Source organism: Neolamprologus multifasciatus, chromosome 12, assembly GCF_963576455.1.
Source record: "Neolamprologus multifasciatus chromosome 12, fNeoMul1.2, whole genome shotgun sequence".
NCBI classification, from domain to species: domain Eukaryota; kingdom Metazoa; phylum Chordata; class Actinopteri; order Cichliformes; family Cichlidae; genus Neolamprologus; species Neolamprologus multifasciatus.
This window is the reverse complement of record NC_140450.1, coordinates 34,256,875-34,277,908: the sequence shown is the minus strand read 5'-3', so window position 1 is coordinate 34,277,908 and position 21,034 is coordinate 34,256,875. Positions and strand designations below refer to the sequence as shown.

At 41.6% G+C, this 21,034-nt stretch overlaps 2 protein-coding genes across 3 annotated transcripts; one reads left to right on the top strand and one right to left on the bottom strand.

Moving 5' to 3' along the window:
• The first annotated feature begins 7,413 nt into the window (after nt 1-7,413).
• On the top strand, nt 7,414-9,146 carry LOC146507387 (purpurin-like). Its single transcript, XM_085180524.1, has 6 exons — nt 7,414-7,521; nt 7,673-7,787; nt 8,120-8,256; nt 8,348-8,460; nt 8,543-8,755; nt 8,865-9,146. The coding sequence occupies exons 2-6, from the start codon at nt 7,674-7,676 to the stop codon at nt 8,873-8,875; spliced, it is 588 nt and encodes a 195-aa protein (XP_085036650.1). The 5' UTR covers nt 7,414-7,521; nt 7,673; the 3' UTR covers nt 8,876-9,146.
• A 1,148-nt stretch (nt 9,147-10,294) lies between these two features.
• Nucleotides 10,295-20,954, bottom strand: idua (alpha-L-iduronidase). Of its 2 annotated transcripts, none has more exons than XM_085180522.1 (14): nt 20,458-20,954; nt 19,475-19,615; nt 19,234-19,316; nt 18,039-18,146; nt 17,629-17,724; nt 15,990-16,192; nt 15,623-15,802; nt 14,113-14,329; nt 13,802-14,011; nt 13,577-13,698; nt 12,758-12,883; nt 11,427-11,503; nt 11,198-11,298; nt 10,295-11,105 (listed from the first exon to the last, which is right to left on the bottom strand). In XM_085180522.1, the coding sequence occupies exons 1-14, from the start codon at nt 20,592-20,594 to the stop codon at nt 11,005-11,007; spliced, it is 1,902 nt and encodes a 633-aa protein (XP_085036648.1). In that variant the 5' UTR covers nt 20,595-20,954; the 3' UTR covers nt 10,295-11,004. The 2 variants fall into 2 exon arrangements, with proteins under 2 accessions (XP_085036648.1, XP_085036649.1); XM_085180523.1 differs by lacking the exon at nt 20,458-20,954 and adding an exon at nt 19,724-20,450.
• Nucleotides 20,955-21,034: the final 80 nt, after the last annotated feature.

Genomic DNA, 21,034 nt, shown 5'->3' with positions numbered 1-21,034 from the left:
GATTTACACAGGTTGGGAAGGCCTCTTTCTATATGTAGGTTCATGCTGTTCAAATGTGACATCACTTTGCTAAATTCTTGAAAAAACACCTGAACTATCAACATCAGATGAGGGGGAATTGGTTAGGATTTTCAGGAACAACTCAGGAACCACCAAGACTCAAACTGCTGGAGCACCAGCATCACTGTCAACGGTGAAGTCAGTTTTATATTACCATGGACAGAGAGGGTGCTGACCGAGAAAATCAACATCGAGCCAAATCGAGCCTTCTAACAAATGTTTTATGATAAGAATGAACAAATATCAAGTGATTCGGCAACAATGACAAGAGGTATGTTTGGAGGAGTAAAGGTGTGGCTGTCAAAACTAATACTGTACCAGCTGTCAAGCATGGTGGTGGTAGCATCATGTTACGGGGCTGTTTTGCTGCCAGTGGTTGTTACATTGCAAAAAGTTGATGGAATAACTAAGAAGGAAGAATACCTTCGAATTCTTCACCTCAAAACAGCTGGAAGGTTGAAACTTAGACACAGTTGGGTGTTCAAACAGGACCATGATCCCAAACCGAAATTAAAACTGGTCTAAAATGAATAAATCAAGCTAACGCTAAGCTTCTGGGATGGTTTTCCCAAAGACGACAGATTTTGTGTAACATGGGACCTTTTAGAGGACCAGGTGAGCAGCCCCACAGGAGCATTCTGAGCTATTTGCAGGTGATCCAGGAAAAGGAATAATGAATTGCAGTGGTCAAGGCATGACATAACAATAGCTTGTATGATTGTCTTAGTTTGAAACAGAAACAGTTTTAAGACTTTAAAACTTTACAACTGCATACCTGATTAAAAGTTACGCCCAGATTTCTCACACCTGGGAAAACTGAACATGAAGTGTGTCCAAGGTTCTCAGCTATCCTGGGAACAAAGTTGTCAGGATCTCCAAAGATTCTTTACTGACCTCTGCAGGAAGACATTTGCTACTGCAATATCATGTCGGTTTTTAGATCTCTGGTTGAATATTATGACAAAGAGAAAAAAGTATTATTGACATATTTGATAATGGGCTGATTTTCTGGCTGCTGTTTTGATTTTCCATTTAGCTCATAGACCTTATTTCTGTGGAAAACGTGGATTATGAAGTATTATTATTATTATTATTATTATTATTATTATTATTATTATCATCATCATCATCATTATTATTATTATTATTATTGTTATTATTATTATTATTATCATCATCATCATTATTATTATTATCATTATTGTTATTGTTATTATTATTATTATTATTATTATTATTATTATTATTATTATCATTATTATCATTATTATTGTTATTATTATTATTATTATCATCATTATTATTATTATTATTATTGTTATTATTATCATCATCATCATCATTATTATTATTATTATTATCATTATTATTATTATTATTATTGCTGGATGGCAGCATTAGTAAGGGAATGAACCCAGTGTTATGTCTGTGCTTCAAGTCTGAAGAACAGTTTCTACATTATTTTCAGATGTAGACAAACTCTATGACTGAATATAGACAGATAAAAGAAGATCAGATGTTTGCATTTAATTAGAAAAACAGTCCACAGGGTGGCACAGCACTGTTACATGGAGGCATGGTTGAGGAAGTTGAGTAGTTTAGTACATATCACAGCACAAAACAGCATTTGCAATGCTAAAGACATTTCGCATCAACTTTATTTTTGTTTTATTGTATTCAGTACAGAGTTGATTGCTTTTTATAGTTTTTCTCTTCAAATATTTTTATTGTGAAGCACAAATAACAATCACAAATTGTCCCATAGACTGACATTGCTTCCTTTTTACAGTTTTGGCATCAAGAAAAGGGGAAAAACAAAGCGAACAACAACAACAGCAAAAAAACAAAACAAAAACAAACCCAAACTCTTTTTATAGTTTTTATCAACTACACTCTTCAAAAGACTTAAACACGTTCAGTCTAAATGAGAAAAAGACATCATGCTCATATCTGTACAGTTATGGACAGGTTGATGTGTTTGGAACAAGTAGATGGGCTAGTCCATTTTGCTGAATTTTCATTGCAGTAGCTCAAAATAGTGAATAGGTGAAAATGTCGGGTTCCTAATGCGATGACGGATGGTGTCCTGGGGGATCTCCATCCAGATCTGGACAAGGGGATCACTGAGCTCTTGGACAGCCTGAGCTGCAGCCTAGATCAGGCGTGGGGAACTCCAGGCCTCGAAGCTGAAGAGGACCACTTGTTCCAGAAGGTGGCAGCAGTTCACCAGCGGCAGAAAGACCTAAAGAAGAAGACGCCTCTGCTCTTCCTCCAGCTGGTGCTAAAGTGACCTCTGCTGCTAATCGTAAGCCTGCCGTGAAACTATGGTTCCTCCGGTTGCAGTGTCACCTCTGATTAAGGTTTGCATCGACACACATTTTGTTATAAACGTTTACTAGTGTTTTATAGTCAGAAGGCACAAACCGCTGTCTTTTAGGCTGCTAGTTAGCTACCGAGAACACGCTAACCTGCTAGCATGCCCCTGCTTTTTAGCAGGGGCATGCTAGCAGGTTAGCTGTCAGGTTAACAGGCTAGCTGTCAGCTGTGTCACTAAAACTATGAATGAGCAGCTGCAACCTGACTTGTACTGTTGTTTGATTGTGCCGTACAGCTCAGCTTGCACGGACCGTACATGTGTGCGGGAGAACAATGACTGTGTTACGGAACATCACGCTTGATTTGACTGATAGTTAAAACAAGCTGCCTTCATTTAAACGCCGCAGCGCTAACTGGCTGGTAAAGTGGAGTCACCGGAAATAACTAATGACTAATTCTAAAAATGTGTTGTTTTTGTATTTGTCTCTGCATCAAACACGTTTAGCTGCTGCTCGCCTTCTACTTCAGTTGTCAGCTGTCAGAAAACTCTTGTTTTGGAGCGAAGCTGTTGCCCCCTACTGGTCATACTGTGAATGACAGGTGGATAAGGTTACTGTAGACTAGATATTTTTTTTACTGGAACAGTTACTCTTTGTGCCCTGTCGTTAATGCCCTTTAAATCCTCAGTCAAATGTATCTAGTAGCTCCCTCTTTATGGCAAGGTTTGTGGTGTTGTTGTTTTCGGTGGTGTGTTTTTGCCTCAAGTGGTAAAACACCTTTTGTTGTTTCCACTTTTACTGGGAACATTTTTCCTCCTGTGTTTTGTTGGAGGATTTTTGAAGTAGCTCGCTTTTTAGTTACCAAATGTTCATCAGAGGCTGATGGATGTCTCTCACTGTCAGACATAAATCATTTATCATTTACAATTATATCGTGTTTTTTCTTTTGCATCTCAGCCAGCTCATTAGGGAGTTTTTGACACTAACATGTACACATTTTCTATTGCAGACAGCCAGGTACTCAGCTTTGATTGCTGGGATCATATATGGCAAAAGGAGATATGGTAAGTTGTTACTCGAACTGTCTTTTACTGCAGCTGTGTAGTGTAACGAGGTCAAACACTTCCATTCATTGGGCAGAGCTTCTTATATACTACGTGCTGTGTAAGACAATAGTTATATCTCATAAATCAGGAAACTGCGTGTCTTTTTCTTCCACCTCTGCTTAATAAATGTTTTAATTTGCTCAGATCACCTGAAGCCTATTGCAGCGGAAGAGAGGAGGATTGAGGAGGAGGAGAAGAAGGTCCGTGAAGAGCAGGAGCGCATCGCCAAGCAGCTAGCAGAAGGTACCTTGTTCACGCAGACATACTGTACAGCTCACATGTGGACGTCTCAGTCACGACTGCATTGTCAAATCTCATATTTTGCTCTCGTCCTCACAGCAAATGAAGACACCATTCTGAAGTAGAGCGGAGTGCTGTTCCAGGATGTTCATGTGCAATTTCCAACCTCTTCCACTCTTTCCGGAGTAGCAATGGCAAAATGGGGTCACTGCCACTCAAAAACACCTATTTTGTGGACATGGTCACCGTTACCTTTAATAACAGCAGCCCTTTGGTTTTCCAGATATTGTGATTTAATGTTAGTCATGGATTATTGAGTAAAGATTTTGAACTCTTAATGCCATATATGCACTGTGGTCTTTGTTCAACTGAATTCCTGATTGCTTCTGCATTAACACTTTTTCACATTAAATGTAGAAATATATCATTATTTACAGTTTTGGATCACTGGTTTCCATTTACAACATCGACTTCAGTTGTCTGGGAACCATTTATGAAGTGGTGCTGGTTAGTTTAGTAAACATCTCATTTCTTCTTCAGAAATGCTGATGAAACACTGAGTGCATTGATTTATTTTTTTCCCTCCACTTTCGTGCACCTCTGTAATGCTGCTCTGTGTAAGTTGATGATGAAAGCACTGTTCCCTCCAACTTCACTCCAAGAGCAAAAGTTGTCAATACCCAATTTATACAAATCCTGTTCAATCCAAGGAGCTTTTGAGGTATTATGTCCACTTTCTCCAGCCTTCACTTTAAGCTTTTCAATAAAGACATAAGAAGTATAACTCTGTGTGCGTGTGAACCGCATTTCTTTAAAATAATTTAACAGGTGTTGACACGTCTGCCTGTGAATACGTCTCCATCATGGTGGGTTATGATATGAGTTCTGAAACTTTACGCGGTGAAATCGCAGTGATCGGTCGAGGTCTGAGAACTAACTGGCAACATGGCTGAGGTGATCTGTAGTTTTCGTTACAGTGGAATGACTTATCCTCTTAAATCCTTTTGCCAGGCATTCACAATCTTTTCTTTGAAAGCCTGAAAGAGCCTTTTAGATGTTGGCACAGTGACATGCCACCAGGCCCTTGATGTCAGTTTTAAATAAGACAGCCTGGAACACTTTATTATGATTTTATAGATTTAAAGGTAAAAATGTACTTATTTAATTTATATTTACTTATTTAAATGCATAAATATGACTCCAAAGTTTGAGTGCTCTTTATTTGAGACTCACATGTCTCTCTGCTCAGTCCTGCTGTATTTTTGAACCTGTGGAAAAGTTCATACTTATTGTCTAAACTTCCCATTTAATTAAGATTACAGTTCATGTGGAAATTCATTTTCCCTTTTAGTGTGACCCACATTGGTTGGGTGTTAAAACAATATTAACAACCTCTTACTTTTTGTTTAATTGCATCGCCTAAAAATAATTTCTATTGTTTCCTAAAGTCCAGGGTTATGTCATTAATTATTTTCAGTAATGCACAAAAAGATAGTTTTGTAAAATGAAAATTTAATTGGGAGAAAAGTGAACGGCTAGTTGAGTATCAAAATAGTTACTGCAGCCTATGATTAAATACGATGGATGCATATATTTCTACATCCATTCAGCTGCTTGTTATACAACTTGAGCCAGTCAACAGCCAGTGACCTGACATGGCTCTGCTCCAGATCTGATCAACCTGAGCTCCCTTCCAGTTAAGCAAGTGTGCGTCTGTAACAGGATCATTTAAACCTGTCGTTTGTTTTCAGATTAGAGATGCAGAGTTAACACTGCTGACACTAGTCGAAGATTTGACTGCATTTAAAAAGGTGAGGACATTGGGCACAAAGGTCTTATGTAATATCTTCAGGACAGGTTATTGTTAGAACAACAACAATGACAGGCCTGCCAAAAAAAACGCAGCCGGATTTACCGACACACTACTCGTCTTAAATTGGCTTCCTTGCCTTACAAAAATATCTCCTGAGAGCTGTTAGAGGGATTACAGTGATCTGGTTACGTTTGGATTCTGGGACACAAAAACTGAAAGAACAAAACAAAACAGTTGCTCGACATTTGACTCCAAAATTTGTAAAATCAAAAGAAGAGCTTTTCTTTATCCTGTTTTCTTCTAAATAAACCATGTAGACAATATATAATATTATAAAATTGATACCTGTGAAACAGAAGCTTGAAACAGGCAGTAGATTTATTCAACTTAAGATAATCCATAGGTGGCATCGAACACCGCAACAATTGTATAAATGGAACCTGGCCCCGAATGTTGGAGCTGTGATGGTCAAAATGCTTTGATTTTACAGATCTTATGGAGCTGTTCGGCACTTCGGGATTGGTGGGAAAATATAATGGAGGTAATTTTAAGTGTTCTAAAAAGGAGATTTGGTATCTCACCAAAACTGTCCATACTTGGTATAACCACAGAACTTTCTGATGGAGATTTTTCCAGTTATACAAAAAGATGGATTATTCTGGCTCTTACTACGGCCAAACGGGTCCTGCTAAGACATTGGCGGAAAAAGAACCCCCCTCCCTATGAAGAGTGGCTAAAGACAATGGCTAAGTTGGCGTCTTATGAAAAAGTGACTCATGGTTTATTAGACAAATTGCATCAATATGATTGTATTTGGTCCCCTTTACAAGCTGGCTTTCTGTAACTTGAAGAACAGAAGAGTAATGACAGAGTGGTGGTGTGGGGATTGGTGTGCGAAGAAAGAATAGGATAACTTTCCTTTGTTTTGGGGTTGTTTTTTTTGTTTGTTGTTGTTTGTTTTTTAAACTATTTATTTATGTAGTTATCCTTAAGTTCTGTTATTGAAGTTTAAAATGAAATAAATAAAAATTGTTGATGACAAAAAAAAAACAGAAGCTTGTGCATTTTTCGACCTCTGCACATGCAGGATGCATAAGTGGTGCAAACTTTCTATAATGCAGCTCAGCTGTTTCCTGTGTGACACATTGTAGGGTGAAGCTGAAGAAGAGACAGATTACTTAACCAGGTAAGTGGCAGCAGACGGGAACACCTGAGCCTGTGCTGACCTAACATGACCCAACATCCAGTACATATATATAATTTTTGCTTTTTTTTGCAGTTTTACCAGTTGTACATTTGTAATGTTTGTTGAAGGTGGAAAATAGATTTTTGATTTCTTTCCATTGGTTGTTAAAGTTTAAGAACTCACAAAATACATAATTTTATGTTAAAACATCCTGAATAAAACAGATAAAAGGCTAAAGAGACGGAGCAGTAATGCTTAATCTACAAATAGACTCGGCAGAACAAAACACTAAGTTAATTAGTGCAGTGATTTGTTTTATTGTGTTAAATTAATATTAATAATGATAACAGAAAGCATTAATGCTCCTTGTTCAGGGTTTTGGGAATATTTTGAACACATTTAAAGGAAACACACAGATGCAGTAGAAAGACAGAATCTCTCTTGAACCCTGCATCGTTCTCAGACTGGATAAATCTGTACACTTTATCCATTTTCATGTATCCTCAGGGCTAAAAATAACAACACCTTTGCTGTGCATACGTGACCAGCCTTATCTGCTATCTTGTATTCCATTATGTAGCCCTGCACTGAATTACATAAAGCCTGCTGAATCTGGGGGTTCATCAGCTTACGCCGGCGGATTTTGTTAACTGGATAAGCCGTAGATTTAAAATCTGAAAATAAGCAGCGAGCCTGTCTGTGCGTCAGGTATAAAAGGCTCACACGGCGTCTTCTAGCCACAGTTCACTGCAACAACTCTGCACTGAAAACGTCTTGTGGCTTCTTCATTCCCTACTTCAGGTAAGGAGATGCTGCTTTTAAGGGACTTGCTCAAATGTTCTTATTCTTAAACCATTTATGAGGATTTTACAAGAGTGTCAAAATGATTTAGGAACGCTGACTTTACACCTTTATATAAACAAATCATAATACGGTGTTAATTTGGGTTTAGGATGAATTTTCAAATCTTTGCTCTGGTGATGATGCTCCTGGCCTGTGTGGAGCACAGCCTGGCCTCCTGTGTGGTGGACAGCTTCACAGTCAAACAGGACTTTGACCCCAAAAGAGTGAGTACGCAAATGTATCTTTTAAGGATACTTCTTAACCCTTTCATTACAAGATCAAAAATTTAAATATATTCTAAGACTTTTTCTGTGTATTTTTGAACTTTCTGTAATCTGAATTAGCTTGACTGTATTTATAGTAACACTGGTGTATAATAAGTAGTTAAAAAATAACCAAAACAGGAACAAAATGATCAATGTGGCTCATGTATAAACCAGAACATCATCGGCATACAATCACACATGTGAATTTATGAACTATGTGCTACTTACAGTGTACTATAGACATGCCAATCAAAATAAAGCTCATCTTTGCCCTTTCTTCCCTACAACAGTACGCAGGGAAGTGGTATGCTCTGCAGAAGAAAGACCCTGAGGGTTTGTTCCTGCAGGACAACATCTCTGCTGAGTACACGGTTGGCGATGATGGCTCCATGGTGGCCTCCTCCAGAGGCAGAGTCACTCTCTTTGGGTGGGTATTTGCAACATACTTGATAGCAGCTTCAATGTGAGATCATGAATACACTTGCATTTGCTGCATATTTCCTCTCCTCTGTATTCAGGTTCTGGGTTGTCTGTGCTGACATGGCTGCTCAGTACACAGTTCCTGACCCTGGCAACCCTGGTAAAATGTTTATGGACTACCAGGGCCTGGCCAGTTACCTGTCCAGTGGCGGTAAGCCTGCTCGTCGTGTTCTCTTTGTCACTCGGTCTTTCCTTTGTGGAGCTGGGACTCATTTCTCATTCCTGACTTCTAGGTGACAACTACTGGGTCATTGATACAGACTATGACAACTATGCCATCACCTATGCCTGCCGCACCCTGAAGGATGACGGAACCTGCGAGGATGGCTATGCTCTAGTCTTCTCCCGCAACCCCCGTGGCCTCCCCCCTGCCATCCAGAGAGTGGTCCGCCAGAAGCAGGAGGAAATCTGCATGGCCGGACAGTTCCAGCCTGTGCTGCAGTCCGGTATGTAAAACAAGGACTTGTGTTGAGGATTGTTTAGCTTAAGCTCTGATGCAGAGAAAGAATTTTAAGACTTAATCTGACACTTGTTCCTCCTCTCTGTTTTCAACAGGAGCTTGCTGAACAAATACTCATCTGGGGCATGTTGAGCAACCCTACATTAAAGTGGATCCAAGAGAATAAGCCTGTCACATTCCAACATCAGACAAATCCAATCCATAACCCTGTGAAAATTTTAAAACTTACCACGACAAAAATACAATTTAAATACACTGGAAACTATCAGCGTTGGAGTGGATATCATCAAATAACCAGCTGTATCATCCTGTCACACTGGTGGGTAACATCTGCACTGTGCCATTCTGTATTGGTGACAATAAATTTTGTAAAGAAACTTGTGGTGGCTCTTTATTTGCCTTAACTGCACTTCATAGCTACTGTTCACTTATTTATCCAATCCCTACAAACTTAAAAACATACAACAACTTCATAAATAAACGTATGAGTGATGATAATGCTTTCTAATTCACGTTTATTCACTTTTATTCACTCTTTTGAAGTGATTCGCTTGAAAAATTAGAAACCTAAAATTTTGAAGTCACAGAGGATGTTTCCTCCAAGGCAGAGGAGAAAGAAAGAAAAGGATGTGTTTAAAGAAACGTCCTAAAACTTGTGCTTATCTCAACTGAGCCTTAATCAAATCAGCAAAGATGTACAGGAAAGAGTTTCAAACACCAACCAGGCAGAAATAGAACAACATTGTCGTCCCACGACGTCCCCCTGCACTTCAGATGTAGCAACACCCTCAGACAGAAACTGGTTCATCTCAATGCACTCCCAAACACAAGCTGAATAACACAATGTATGTTGTGCGGCGCGGTGAGTAGTGCTCGGACTCTAAATAGGAGAAACCAAACAGCCACCGTAGAAGAACATGACAACATCTGCACCTGAACGATAAAGGTCACTCTTTCAAGGATGCAAATGTTCGAGAATACAGATGTTTTCAAAGAGCAGTTGTCAGGTTTTGTATTGTTGATTGTCATTTATGCTTAGAAATATCTACTTATATATGCTTAGAGTTTTATAATTAGTTGTGGATTTGTAGAGGTTTGATCCTTAATAGTCTGCAAACTTTGTGTGCACTCCAGAGCACTCTGGTACGGAGCCCCGCAGGGGACATGGGAGAAAAAAAATTTAAGACGGACTTTTGCGAGATCTCGCAAAACTAACTCGGGATCTCGCAAAAGTTTTGCGAGATCTCGCAAAACAAACTCGGGATCTCGCAAAACAAACTCGGGATCTCGCAAAACAAACTCGGAAACGTTTTAGCCGCATTCTTTGGACGCTGGCTCGAAGCCGACCGGGAGGTCGAGGCACGATGTGCCGGGAAAGCGGTGTTCCTCCCGGCTGTAGTAGGTCTCGACCTCCCGTTAGCTCGAAGCTTCGAGCTAATGGGAAGAATGCGGCTAAAACTTTTCCCGAGTTTGCTTTGCAAGATCTCGCAAAAGTCCGTCTTAATTTTTTTTTCTCCCATGTCCCCTGCGGGGCTCCATACTCTGGGAGCATGGGAGAGGTCGTACCTTGTCTTATTGTTTTATGGTAGGATAAACGTATCTATATCTGTTTTAGTCTAAGTGCCTTTTGTTTAGATGAACTGCTGGACTTCCAGACCAGCAGGTTTAGGGAAGTCTTTATGGGGTCACACTCTGACCACACACACACACATACTTACACAACGCATATGTTAATGAAGCCATGTATATTCATGTAACCTCAATAAAAGAGCAGTGTTACGGGGGAGCGGACGAGAGCGACTGGGGTCAAGCGAAGGAACGGCGCTTGTCGTGGTTCTCTCCCTCATGTATGAGTGACACGAAGAACTTTGCCTACTTGGTGTTTAATGCTTTTTGCTGTTGAATTGTCCTTAACGTTCCAGCGAATAGGTTTATGCTACAAACCTATCAGCAGTAAAGGAGACGATCTGTGTCCACCATCTTTGACCAGACACCAGATATAATGCAGTCTAGAGATCCCTTCCCAAGCGTCTCAAACCTCACTTACACCTTGCCTCAGGTGACCTCAACATGATGGGGTGGGGCGAGGATTCAGTGATTCCACACCTTGACTCACATGATTACAGCTGACCACATACAATGCTTTATTAAATACAAAACCCACCAATCCAAAAATTTACATTATATAAAACAATAAGAAAACATAACATAATAGCCAGCAGACTAGATCTCGGACTAATGCTCCTCTGAATATCTCTCTGGCAGCGAGTACTCGCCGGGCCTTCCCCAGTAGTCCACAGCTCGAACTCTGTACAGTCCACTGACCTCCTGGTCCACTATCGAACACAACAGAGAGCATGATATTATTTCTCTGTACAGTCAGACTCTAAAGGCCTCAGGTTTAGATGAATTTAGTGTGAATTCTTACCTGGTGAATAAACATAAGAAGTAAAAATAGTGTTCTGGGTGCTGATTTTGCTGAATGCCTTGCCACCTGTGGATAATTCCACTTCATATGTTTTGATGCATCTGCAAAGCATAACATAATAAAAGTGGTATTAGCCTGACTAATGTTGTCCAACCTTTAAAGAATAAAGATGCATATAATACATTTTAAAGCAGAGTGAAATGAAATGTTTTGGATGAGAAACACCTACTTTGAATTGACACAGTGGTCAGACCAGATGATAAGGACTTGACCTTTAGTGATCCTCATGAAGCGTAACCCGTTGACCTGAAGAAGGTCAAATATAACGCAGTGTAAAAATATAAATCTGTGATTCATTTTATAGACAACAGATCATTTAAAAACATACATTTATTACAAATTTAGCAAATAGACCTACTCATAAAAACTCGCCTCGGCTCTACAGACTTCTTTCTAGCTTAAAATTAAAAATTTAATTACCGTAATTGTCGGGCTATAAGCCGCTACTTTTTGCACAAGCTTTGAACCCTGCGGCTTTTAGTCAGGTGCGGCTTTTCTATGGATTGTCCATGATTTTTGTGATATCGTAAGACGATTTGTTTTGTTTGTTCCGCTGTTGTACGGCACTACGTTGCCTGGCGGAAGGATCGGGGTTCAAGAGTGGTATGTTGGTCACATGTCCGTCCGCCAGGCAACGTAGTGCCGTACGAAGTAGCGCGAAAAACAAACTTCAAAGTAGCGCTACGCATTCAGCGGGAGGCGTGGATGACGAGCGGCGATAAACTTGCGAAAAGCAACTTATGCCCAACTCCACCAGTGGATTCTAACAGCGTGGAAAAGTGTGAAAACATCCACGATCACCAACGGATTTCGAAGGGCTGGACTGCTGCATGCAGTGTTGCCAACTTAGCGACTTTGTCGCTATATTTAGCTAGTTTTCAGACCCCCTAGCGCCCCCCCCCCCCCCCCCCCAAAAAAAAAAAAAAGACGTGAAAGCGCATATCGCTTTTACTCTCAACAAGCAGCGGGTGCTGTAACGCAGTCAGTTCTTCTTTTACTCTTATGCTGTTTTGTGGATCAGGTTTAAAACTACTTATAAACACACACACACAAAGTAACTCCACCAGAGTGCCTATTTCGGGTCACTTTTGCCGGTCCAAGCCCGGGTAAAGGAGCAGGGTTGGAATTGTGACATTACAAAAAACAATAATTGCTAAAATAAATTTAATTTGTAGTTCTAAATAAATTCTAAATGCATTTAGGACGTTTCTGACAATTCGCTTTGTGCATATTCTCTTACATATGATAAGTCAACATTGAAACACCTGCGGCTTTTAGTCCGGTGCGGCTAATGTATGTACAAAACAGGATTTTCCCCTGATTTTAGCTTGTGCGGCTAATATTCAGGTGTACTTTGTAGTCCGGAAAATACGGTAATTAAAATATTTTAAAGCAGCTTCAGTTTTCTTATTTTCTAATATTGTCTTTCAGACTCATTTATGACACGAGTGTAATATGAGATGTTTTGTCTATACACCATTGTGTTGTGTTGGTACTAACCTGGTCTGGCGCAGCTTTCGGCCGGGCACAGACGTGGATGAGGAGGACGGAGGGCACCGGCAATTTGGCTTTCAGAATCAGACTGTCTCCTGCAGGAACGTCCAAGGGTCCGTCAGTGTGGGGGCCCTGAGACAGTGACACATTAGGTCAAAGCGTGTCTCTGTGCACTCGAGAGGAAAAGGTCAAAGTAATCTGTCACATCAGTTCAAGTCTTAAAGACTCACAAAAAAATAATGCCACAGCCGTCAACTAGATAACAAAAAATGATGAGAGTTCATACTGGGAGGAAATCCACGCTCTCAGAGTGTGGTGTGCAGAAAACTTCATCAAAAAAATAAATAAAGGCAGAGAAGCCTGTTTAACTCGGTGGAGCTGGGGTGCAGATTTAGGAATGAGGGAATCAACAGCACGGCATAAAGTGAGCCGCAGCCTTCAAGGCTCTTTCATGCCTGTCACGTGTGCTCACTGACAACCTGCTCTCTTCTGTAAAGGGAAAAGGGCACCAGTAGCTGTTCTGCTGATCTCTCGGGACGCCAATCAAGCCGCACGGTGCTGGGCTGTGACCATAGATTCCGCTAAAGAATATCAGGACCACATGCAATCCTGATGAAGTCCGATTTTGGCCGTATGCTCAGAAATGGACGTTAACAACTCGCTCAAGGTAATTTTTTAACTGACATGTGGTGATGATCAAGTCTTCCCCTAGCGTATCAAATAGGATAGATAACTTTTAGCTTTGTTTTGCTGTACACTACTTGAAAAACATACAATTATAATTGCAGAAAACTAGAATCTATACTGTCCAGCTGTCCTGTTTACCTCCACACTCCTCAGGCGTCTGAACTGCTCTGCTGTGGGGTAGTCAGGGCTCCCCATGTTCTGCCACAGCTGGTAAGGGTTGGTTACATTATTGTCCAAGTAATATGTGACATACATTAGACCTGGATAACAAACAGATAGCAAAGAGGAGTAAAATTAACCAAACAGACTTACAGAAATCATCACAGATAAACAGAAACACTCCAAATCCCTTGACAGCGTTACCGTTTTGTGCAGGCAGTCCTTTCAGTGAGACGGTGACATCGTCGGTGACGGTAGAGGTGCTGTTGTCCTCACTGTCGTACACCAACACTGCTGCCTGCCAGCTGTCTGAGCCACCGGGCATTACGGGTTCGTGGCTACTGGCGAGAACTCCCAGTGTGCCGTTGTGGCCTCCTGATGAGTTCACAACCTGAGCCAGAAGCTGGGTCTCTCCTACAATTTGAATCACAGGGACACATACGAATTACATCATGTTTAAATGATTCATCCCCTTTCCCCCCGAGGGAACGTGTGTTCTAGGGTAAAGATGTCACCTAGCAAAGCCAGCAGGGCCATGACTGTGAGGACGGGCTTCCTGATGAGTTGAACATGAGACGGCTGAGTGTTGTTGACCTGGAAGCGGGCGGTCAATGTGCGCTGGGTGAAGGGGTGTGGGTGGTAGCTGAGGAAGGCATTGTCGTTGCTCAGCAGGGTGTAGTTGATGGTGCTGTTTGGGTTTGCCATCAACATATCCTGGTGCTGGTTTATAACCTTTTGAAGGTGGACAGCAGAGCATTTAGACTGGTCTGATGAATACATCTTATGAAGTTGTTGGGGTCATTTCTATGGGAAGAAGATCAAACACGAAATATGGAGGCATTTGCTAATCTCCAGTGTTGGTCAAGTTACTTGAAAAAAAGTAATCAGTAACTAATTACTGATTACTTCCCCAAAAAAGTAATCCGTTACTTTACTGATTACTTATTTTCAAAAGTAATAAATTACTTAGTTACTTCTTAAAAACACGATTTACAACCTGAATAGGTGATAAAGTGATAGATCTTTCAGCCCAATTCTACTTTTTCTGCATAATCATCATACAAAATGTAATCAAATGGAAAAGTCTCTTTTTAAAACTTGTTTTATTAGTTTTAATCTTTTAACTTTATGCATCAAGCAAAAATTTAATTATCTGCAACATTCTCTGACTGGAAGAAATTTGTTTAATATTTAAACCTATTTTCTGCACATTCCAGCACATAAAATAATTTTTTTGTGTGTGTTTACACTCAGTCTTTCAAATAGATGCAAGTAAAACACAGCAGAAAATAAATAAAGTCAAAGACTAGCGGTCCTGTTGCTCTATTTTCACCTGTAAAGCAGGAGTGGGGTAGGCGGAGGTTTACCCTGGTGCAGGTGTGCAGCGGTCAGTGGAAGAATCCGCGAGTTTCTCTGTGAGTTTCCCATTACGTCGTAGCTACTCGGTGCTTGCTCGGAAGTTTAGGGTTTTTTCGCTGTAAAAAGAAGTTTTCTTCCCACGCACAACGGACACTAATGTTTTTGTCACTTTTTATGGAATCAAACTCAAAGTAAGGTCAGTACTTCCACGCTTTAAACGCTGCACGCTCATACTCTCTCTGCACTCGATATATGATCCGTTGTTGATCTGCACACAGCTGTTGTCACGAACGTCGCACTCGCTTACGTCACTGTCATGAGACATTCTCGCAAAAAAATCACGGTTTTAGTAACGCAGTAACGCAGCGTTCCTACGGGAAAGTAACGGTAATCTAATTACCGTTTTTGCAATAGTAATCCCTTACTTTACTCGTTACTTGAAAAAAGTAATCGGATTACAGTAACGCGTTACTGCCCATCTCTGGTAATCTCTCCATTACTGATTAAAGTTTGATGTCCGGCAATTTAGAGCTGCCGTGCTCACATCGGCTATTTGGTACGGTCCTTTTCAGGTCTAAATGAAAGATACTGTTCTAGACTGGACACTTCTAACAAACATAAATTCCCATTTTTTTCATGCTGTTCATTTAAATGTCTTCGCCTCACCTTTACCACCATTGCAGCATAGGTCACATCAGCCCTCCACTCCTGAGGCCTGGACCACCCTACCAGAGGATCGGCCTCGTCATTGTAAACAGGCAGGCTGCGAAACGTAGGGAAACGCTCTTGGATCTCTCCTACAGTCTTGATCTCCTGCTGGAGGATTGGGAAGGAGTAGCCTCCTCCCTGTAAGATCGAAAACAGGAAGTCAGCCTGGACTTAAGCAAGTTTGTGTAGTAATAACTATAGTTTTTCCTAAAACAGCTGAGTCTACGAACATAATGAGAATTAGGTTTTTCTGGCAACTATAAGCACAAATCTAGAGCATAATCAAGACTGCTTTCATTTTCTATTTGCTAAGAAAAGAAAAGACCTTTTTGTGCAGCGCTATATAGTCCAGTCTGACCCCCGTCTCTCCAGTGAAGTAGTTGGTGCCGCTGTAGCAGTGCTGCAGCATGGCCCAGCAGTACGGGGAGTGTGGATGGGGGTGACAAGAGTCTCCTGGACCTCCAAACCTCAGGAGTGTACTGGCAGCGCGCAGACCCTCAGAACAGGCGTCATAGTAGTTTAGAAACCCTTGAGAAAAAATGATAATCCACAGCACAGCACTGTCACACTGTCTGGTGAGAACATTTGAATTTCACAAATTTATAAAAGAAGCTCCAGAAGAATTGGTTTAGTGCTTTTAGGCAAAAGCAGCTCTTGGACCATAACAGGATAACTTAATATAATATGTGTGCCCGTTTACATTCACATTAAATAACACTATTATAAACACAAGCTCCAGATCTATAAGAGAAAATAACATTTAGGGGGGTGGAAGGGGGGGGGGGGACAGTTTACAAACACACACACACACACGTGCGTACGTGTGCGTATACATACATACATACATAAACACCCTGTGGGCGGTCAATCCTTCAAGCTCGGGTCCTCTACCAGAGGCCTGGGAGCTTGAGGGTCCTGCAGTATCTTAGCTGTTCCCAGGACTGCGCTCTTCTGGACAGAGATCTCCGATGTTGTTCCCGGGATCTGCTGGAGCCACTCGCCTAGCTTGGGAGTCACCGCACCGAGTGCTCCGATTACCACGGGGACCACCGTTACCTTCACCCTCCACATCCTCTCCAGCTCTTCTCTGAGCCCTTGGTATTTCTCCAGCTTCTCGTGTTCCTCGATCACTACGGCCGTCTTCTTCTGTTTGTCTACCACCACTATGTCCGGTTGGTTAGCCACCACCAGTTTATCCGTCTGTATCTGGAAGTCCCACAGGATCTTAGCTCGGTCATTCTCCACCACCCTTGGGGGCATTTCCCATTTTGACCTCGGGACTTCCAGGTTATACTCAGCACAGATGTTCCTGTACACTATGCCGGCCACTTGGTTATGGCGTTCCACGTATGCCCTGCCTGCTAGCATCTTGCACCCTGCTGTTATGTGCTGGATTGTCTCTGGGGCATCTTTACACAGCCTGGGGTCTTGCCTGGTGTGATAGACCCCAGCCTCTATGGATCTTGTGCTCAGAGCTTGTTCTTGTGCTGCCATGATTAGTGCCTCTGTGCTGTCTTTCAGTCCAGCTTTGTCCAGCCACTGGTAGGATTTCTGGATATCAGCCACCTCCTCTATCTGCCGGTGGTACATACCGTGCAGGGGCCTGTCCTTCCATGATGGTTCCTCGTCTCCCTCCTCTTTCTTGGGTTTCTGCTGCCTGAGGTATTCACTGAGCACTCGGTCAGTTGGGGCCATCTTCGTGATGTATTCTTGGATGTTCATTGTCTCATCCTGGACTGTGGTGCTGACACTCACCAGTCTCCGACCCCCTTCCTTCCGCTTAGCGTCCAGCCTCAGGGTGCTGGACTTGGGGTGAAACCCTCCATGCATGGTAAGAAGCTTTCTTGTCTTGATGTCAGTGGCTTCTATCGCCTCTTTTGTCCAACTCATTATACCAGCATATATATATATATATATATATACACACACACATACAAGCCATGCACAATGTCTCACAGGTTTACCTTGAATTGAGACAGTAACATTATCAAAGTCATGGTTGTTGGGCTCATTCCATGTTTCAAAGTTCCATCGAGAAACACTTCCGAGGCCATATTTGTCTGAAATTTACAACAAGCAACGACAGTCATCACAAAACGCATGAGCAGGGTGACACAGTGCAGATTAAGCCATTTAGTTTCAGCTAAATCACATGTTTACATGCCCGCCACAGTACATTGTCTGATTGATTTCTGAATACTTCAATTGGGACCATTTTAGTCAAAATGACTGTTATTCATGATTTTAATGCATAGTAATTTGTTATGGCTCTCCTATTGGACTTCACTGTTCTTCTTAATATTCTTATTGATTATGCAAAAAAAAAGTACGAAACAAAAAACTAAACTAACGATGACTGCTTCAACTCACTCACCAATGTACCTCTTGGCTATGAGATAAACCAGATTTCTCCACTCAGCCACTTGTGATTTATCCTCAAAATCAGTGAAGTAATTAGAGACACTTCCCATCAGTTCAAATCCTGCAACCGAGAACAGGAAAATCCAATTACGTTTTCTGGTACACAAATTTCTGATGTTTAGCTAACAAATTACCTAAATGGTAAACTGACTTACATATCACTTTTCTACTCTCCTGGAGCACCCAAAGCACTTTATACAACATGCCACATTCACCCATTCATACAAACACTTTCTTCGGTGCTTCCTAACCTCCTAGAACCTGGCGTCCACATTTTGGGTTGTCTAGACCAAAATACACAATTTTGCAATACAAGGCCTGATAACCACATATGAGGACATCAAACTGCCACTCTTCTATCAAAATTTAAAATAAATGTCCTCATATGTGGATCTAATTTTTCTCAGAAACAAAAATCAGGTAATTCTTTGTTTTTACATTAATCAGGTCCCAATCAGCCCAAATAGCAAAGAGAAGTTAAAAATGCTGCCATGAAAGAGTTTGGGTCTTGCCCAAGGATATTTAGCCTGCAGACAAGGGCAGCCAGGGATCAAACCACTAACCTTCCAATCAGTAGATGACCTGCTCTATCTCCTGAGCGACAGCCACCCCAAGCAGGCTAGGCTAGGCTTTAGATTTTGTTGCAAGAGAATGCTTTTCTCAACAAGCTGTCATCTGACCTACTTCAAAATTGTCTGAGGTATTACTCGAGTAATAATAATGGACTGCATATAGCGCTTTTCGAGATCCTTAAAGCGCTTTTCAATGCCACTATTCATTCACTCTCACATTCACACACTGGTGGAGGCAGCTACAGTTGTAGCCACAGCTGCCCTGGGTCAGACTGACAGAAGAGAGGCTGCCATATCGCGCCATCTGGCCATCACCAGTAGGCGGTAGGTGAAGTGTCTTGCCCAAGGACACAAGACAGACAGAGCTGGGGATCGAACCGGCAACCTTCTGGTTACAAGATGAGCTTCCCAACCCCCTGAACCACGGTCGCCCGCGCAGGGTCAACTTTTGTGGTAGTCGTGACCACAGAAATTATGTTTTACTCGTCCATGACCTCATAACGAACAATAACAAGGTATGAAAACAGATGACAAATGTACATCAGGAACAAACATAACAGGACTGCAGTACAGCACCTGGTTGAAGGCCATTCATCCACAATAGCTCTATCAGCCGGTCCAGTCTAGTGAAGTTATATTGAGGTTTTCCTCCAATATCTCTAAAATTAGAAAGTTAGATGAGACCACTCTTAGTACTACTGTAAGTTATAACCTACAAAAACAACATTCAAAAAGCTCGTCTTCGATCGCGAGCGTATTATAGCAAACATGACCCACCACATGTCATGCTACTCGCTTGTTCATTTACTTCACTTACTGTGCAGTCACCAGCTCCAGCATCCAGTGTATCCTGACCTGCTGGATCCCTCCATGAGGAACAGAGCCCACATAGGCCAAATTCAGCTGCTGGTCAATGCTCAGGTCATACTCGTGGGCCTGCGTGTGAGGGAGCGGGGGGCTGGACACAAAACACAGACAAACATTTAGCTTTGTGCTATATCTACACACACACACTGGGCATTTTATTAGGTACACCAGATTGGACCCCCTTTTCCCCTGAACTCACTTAGTTCTTCATGACACAGATTCAACAATGTACTGGAAACCATCTTGAGAGACTTTGGTCTGTAGTGACATGACTGGCATAACATAGCTGCTGCAGATTTGTCAGTGGGCTGGTGAATATGGAGGCTATTTGAGTACAGTGAATTTCCAAGACACCAGTTTGAGATGATTTGAGCTTTGTGGCACTGTGTGTGATGCTGGTGCTGACAGATGTGATCAAAAAAGGATGAACATCGCCAGCAACAATACTCAGGTAGGCTGTGTCGTTCAAATGATTCTTAACTTTTAGTAAGGGACCCAAAGCGTGCCAAGAAAATATCTCCCACACCATGACACCACCAGGGCCCTCATGTTGTTCATGCCAAACCCTGAATGAGTGGCAGATACTGAGACTCATCAGAGCATGCATCATTAATGTGTTCTTAGTTGTCAGAAATTAGGTCTGCTGCTGTAGCCCATCCACTTCCAGGTTTGATGTCTTGTGTGCTCAGAGATGCTCTTCTGCATACCTTGGCAGTGAGTTACTCTATAGTCTACCTTTCTCCCTTTAGGCTCAGAGAAAGTCCTACGTGTTCCTAGTAAGTGCATCGTTTTTTAAACACCTCCTCTTCCTCTGAAGTATTCTGCTACAGTGAATATAAAAATAAACCCACAGTCCCGTTTCAGTGAATCTCTGCTTTCTGGCTGACACTTACTGCTCGGCGCTCACACGGGAAAAGTTAAAACTGGACCTACCAGAAACCAGTGCTTCTCCAGAAGTGTTTAAGATCTCCTGTCGGCCTTTGCACGTCAGCTGTGATAACATAGGAAGCGCTTGAAGTTTCGGAAATGCAAAGGAGCAAAGCTAGAAATGTAAACGTTTTACACACCATGTTTGCGACCCGCTAGCTTAAACGGCTACAATAAAAATCAAAAACAAAACACGGTGTGTTATAAAGAGAGTGGGGAAGTGTGACTTAAACGTCGTCGGTGAGTAAATAGGAGAGAAAGCTCTGCCATAGCTCAACTAGACACACTTAAGACACCAACAAGTGTTTCTAACAAACTAGCAAAGTGCGACTGCAGTCACGTGAACACAACGTAGATTGCACGCGACAGTGTTGTAGTCTTTTAGGGAAGTGAGCGTTGCATCAGTTGCATGGATACAAAACCACAGTATCAATGATGTAGCTTCTTATTATATTATCGTTTAGATGCCAGTTATTTGACTGCAATTTCAATCATACTGGTTTAGTTGTGCATCAAGCTACATTAAATCCCTAAACTTCGACTTTACATATCATATAAAAGAAACTGATAATAAATCAGACGC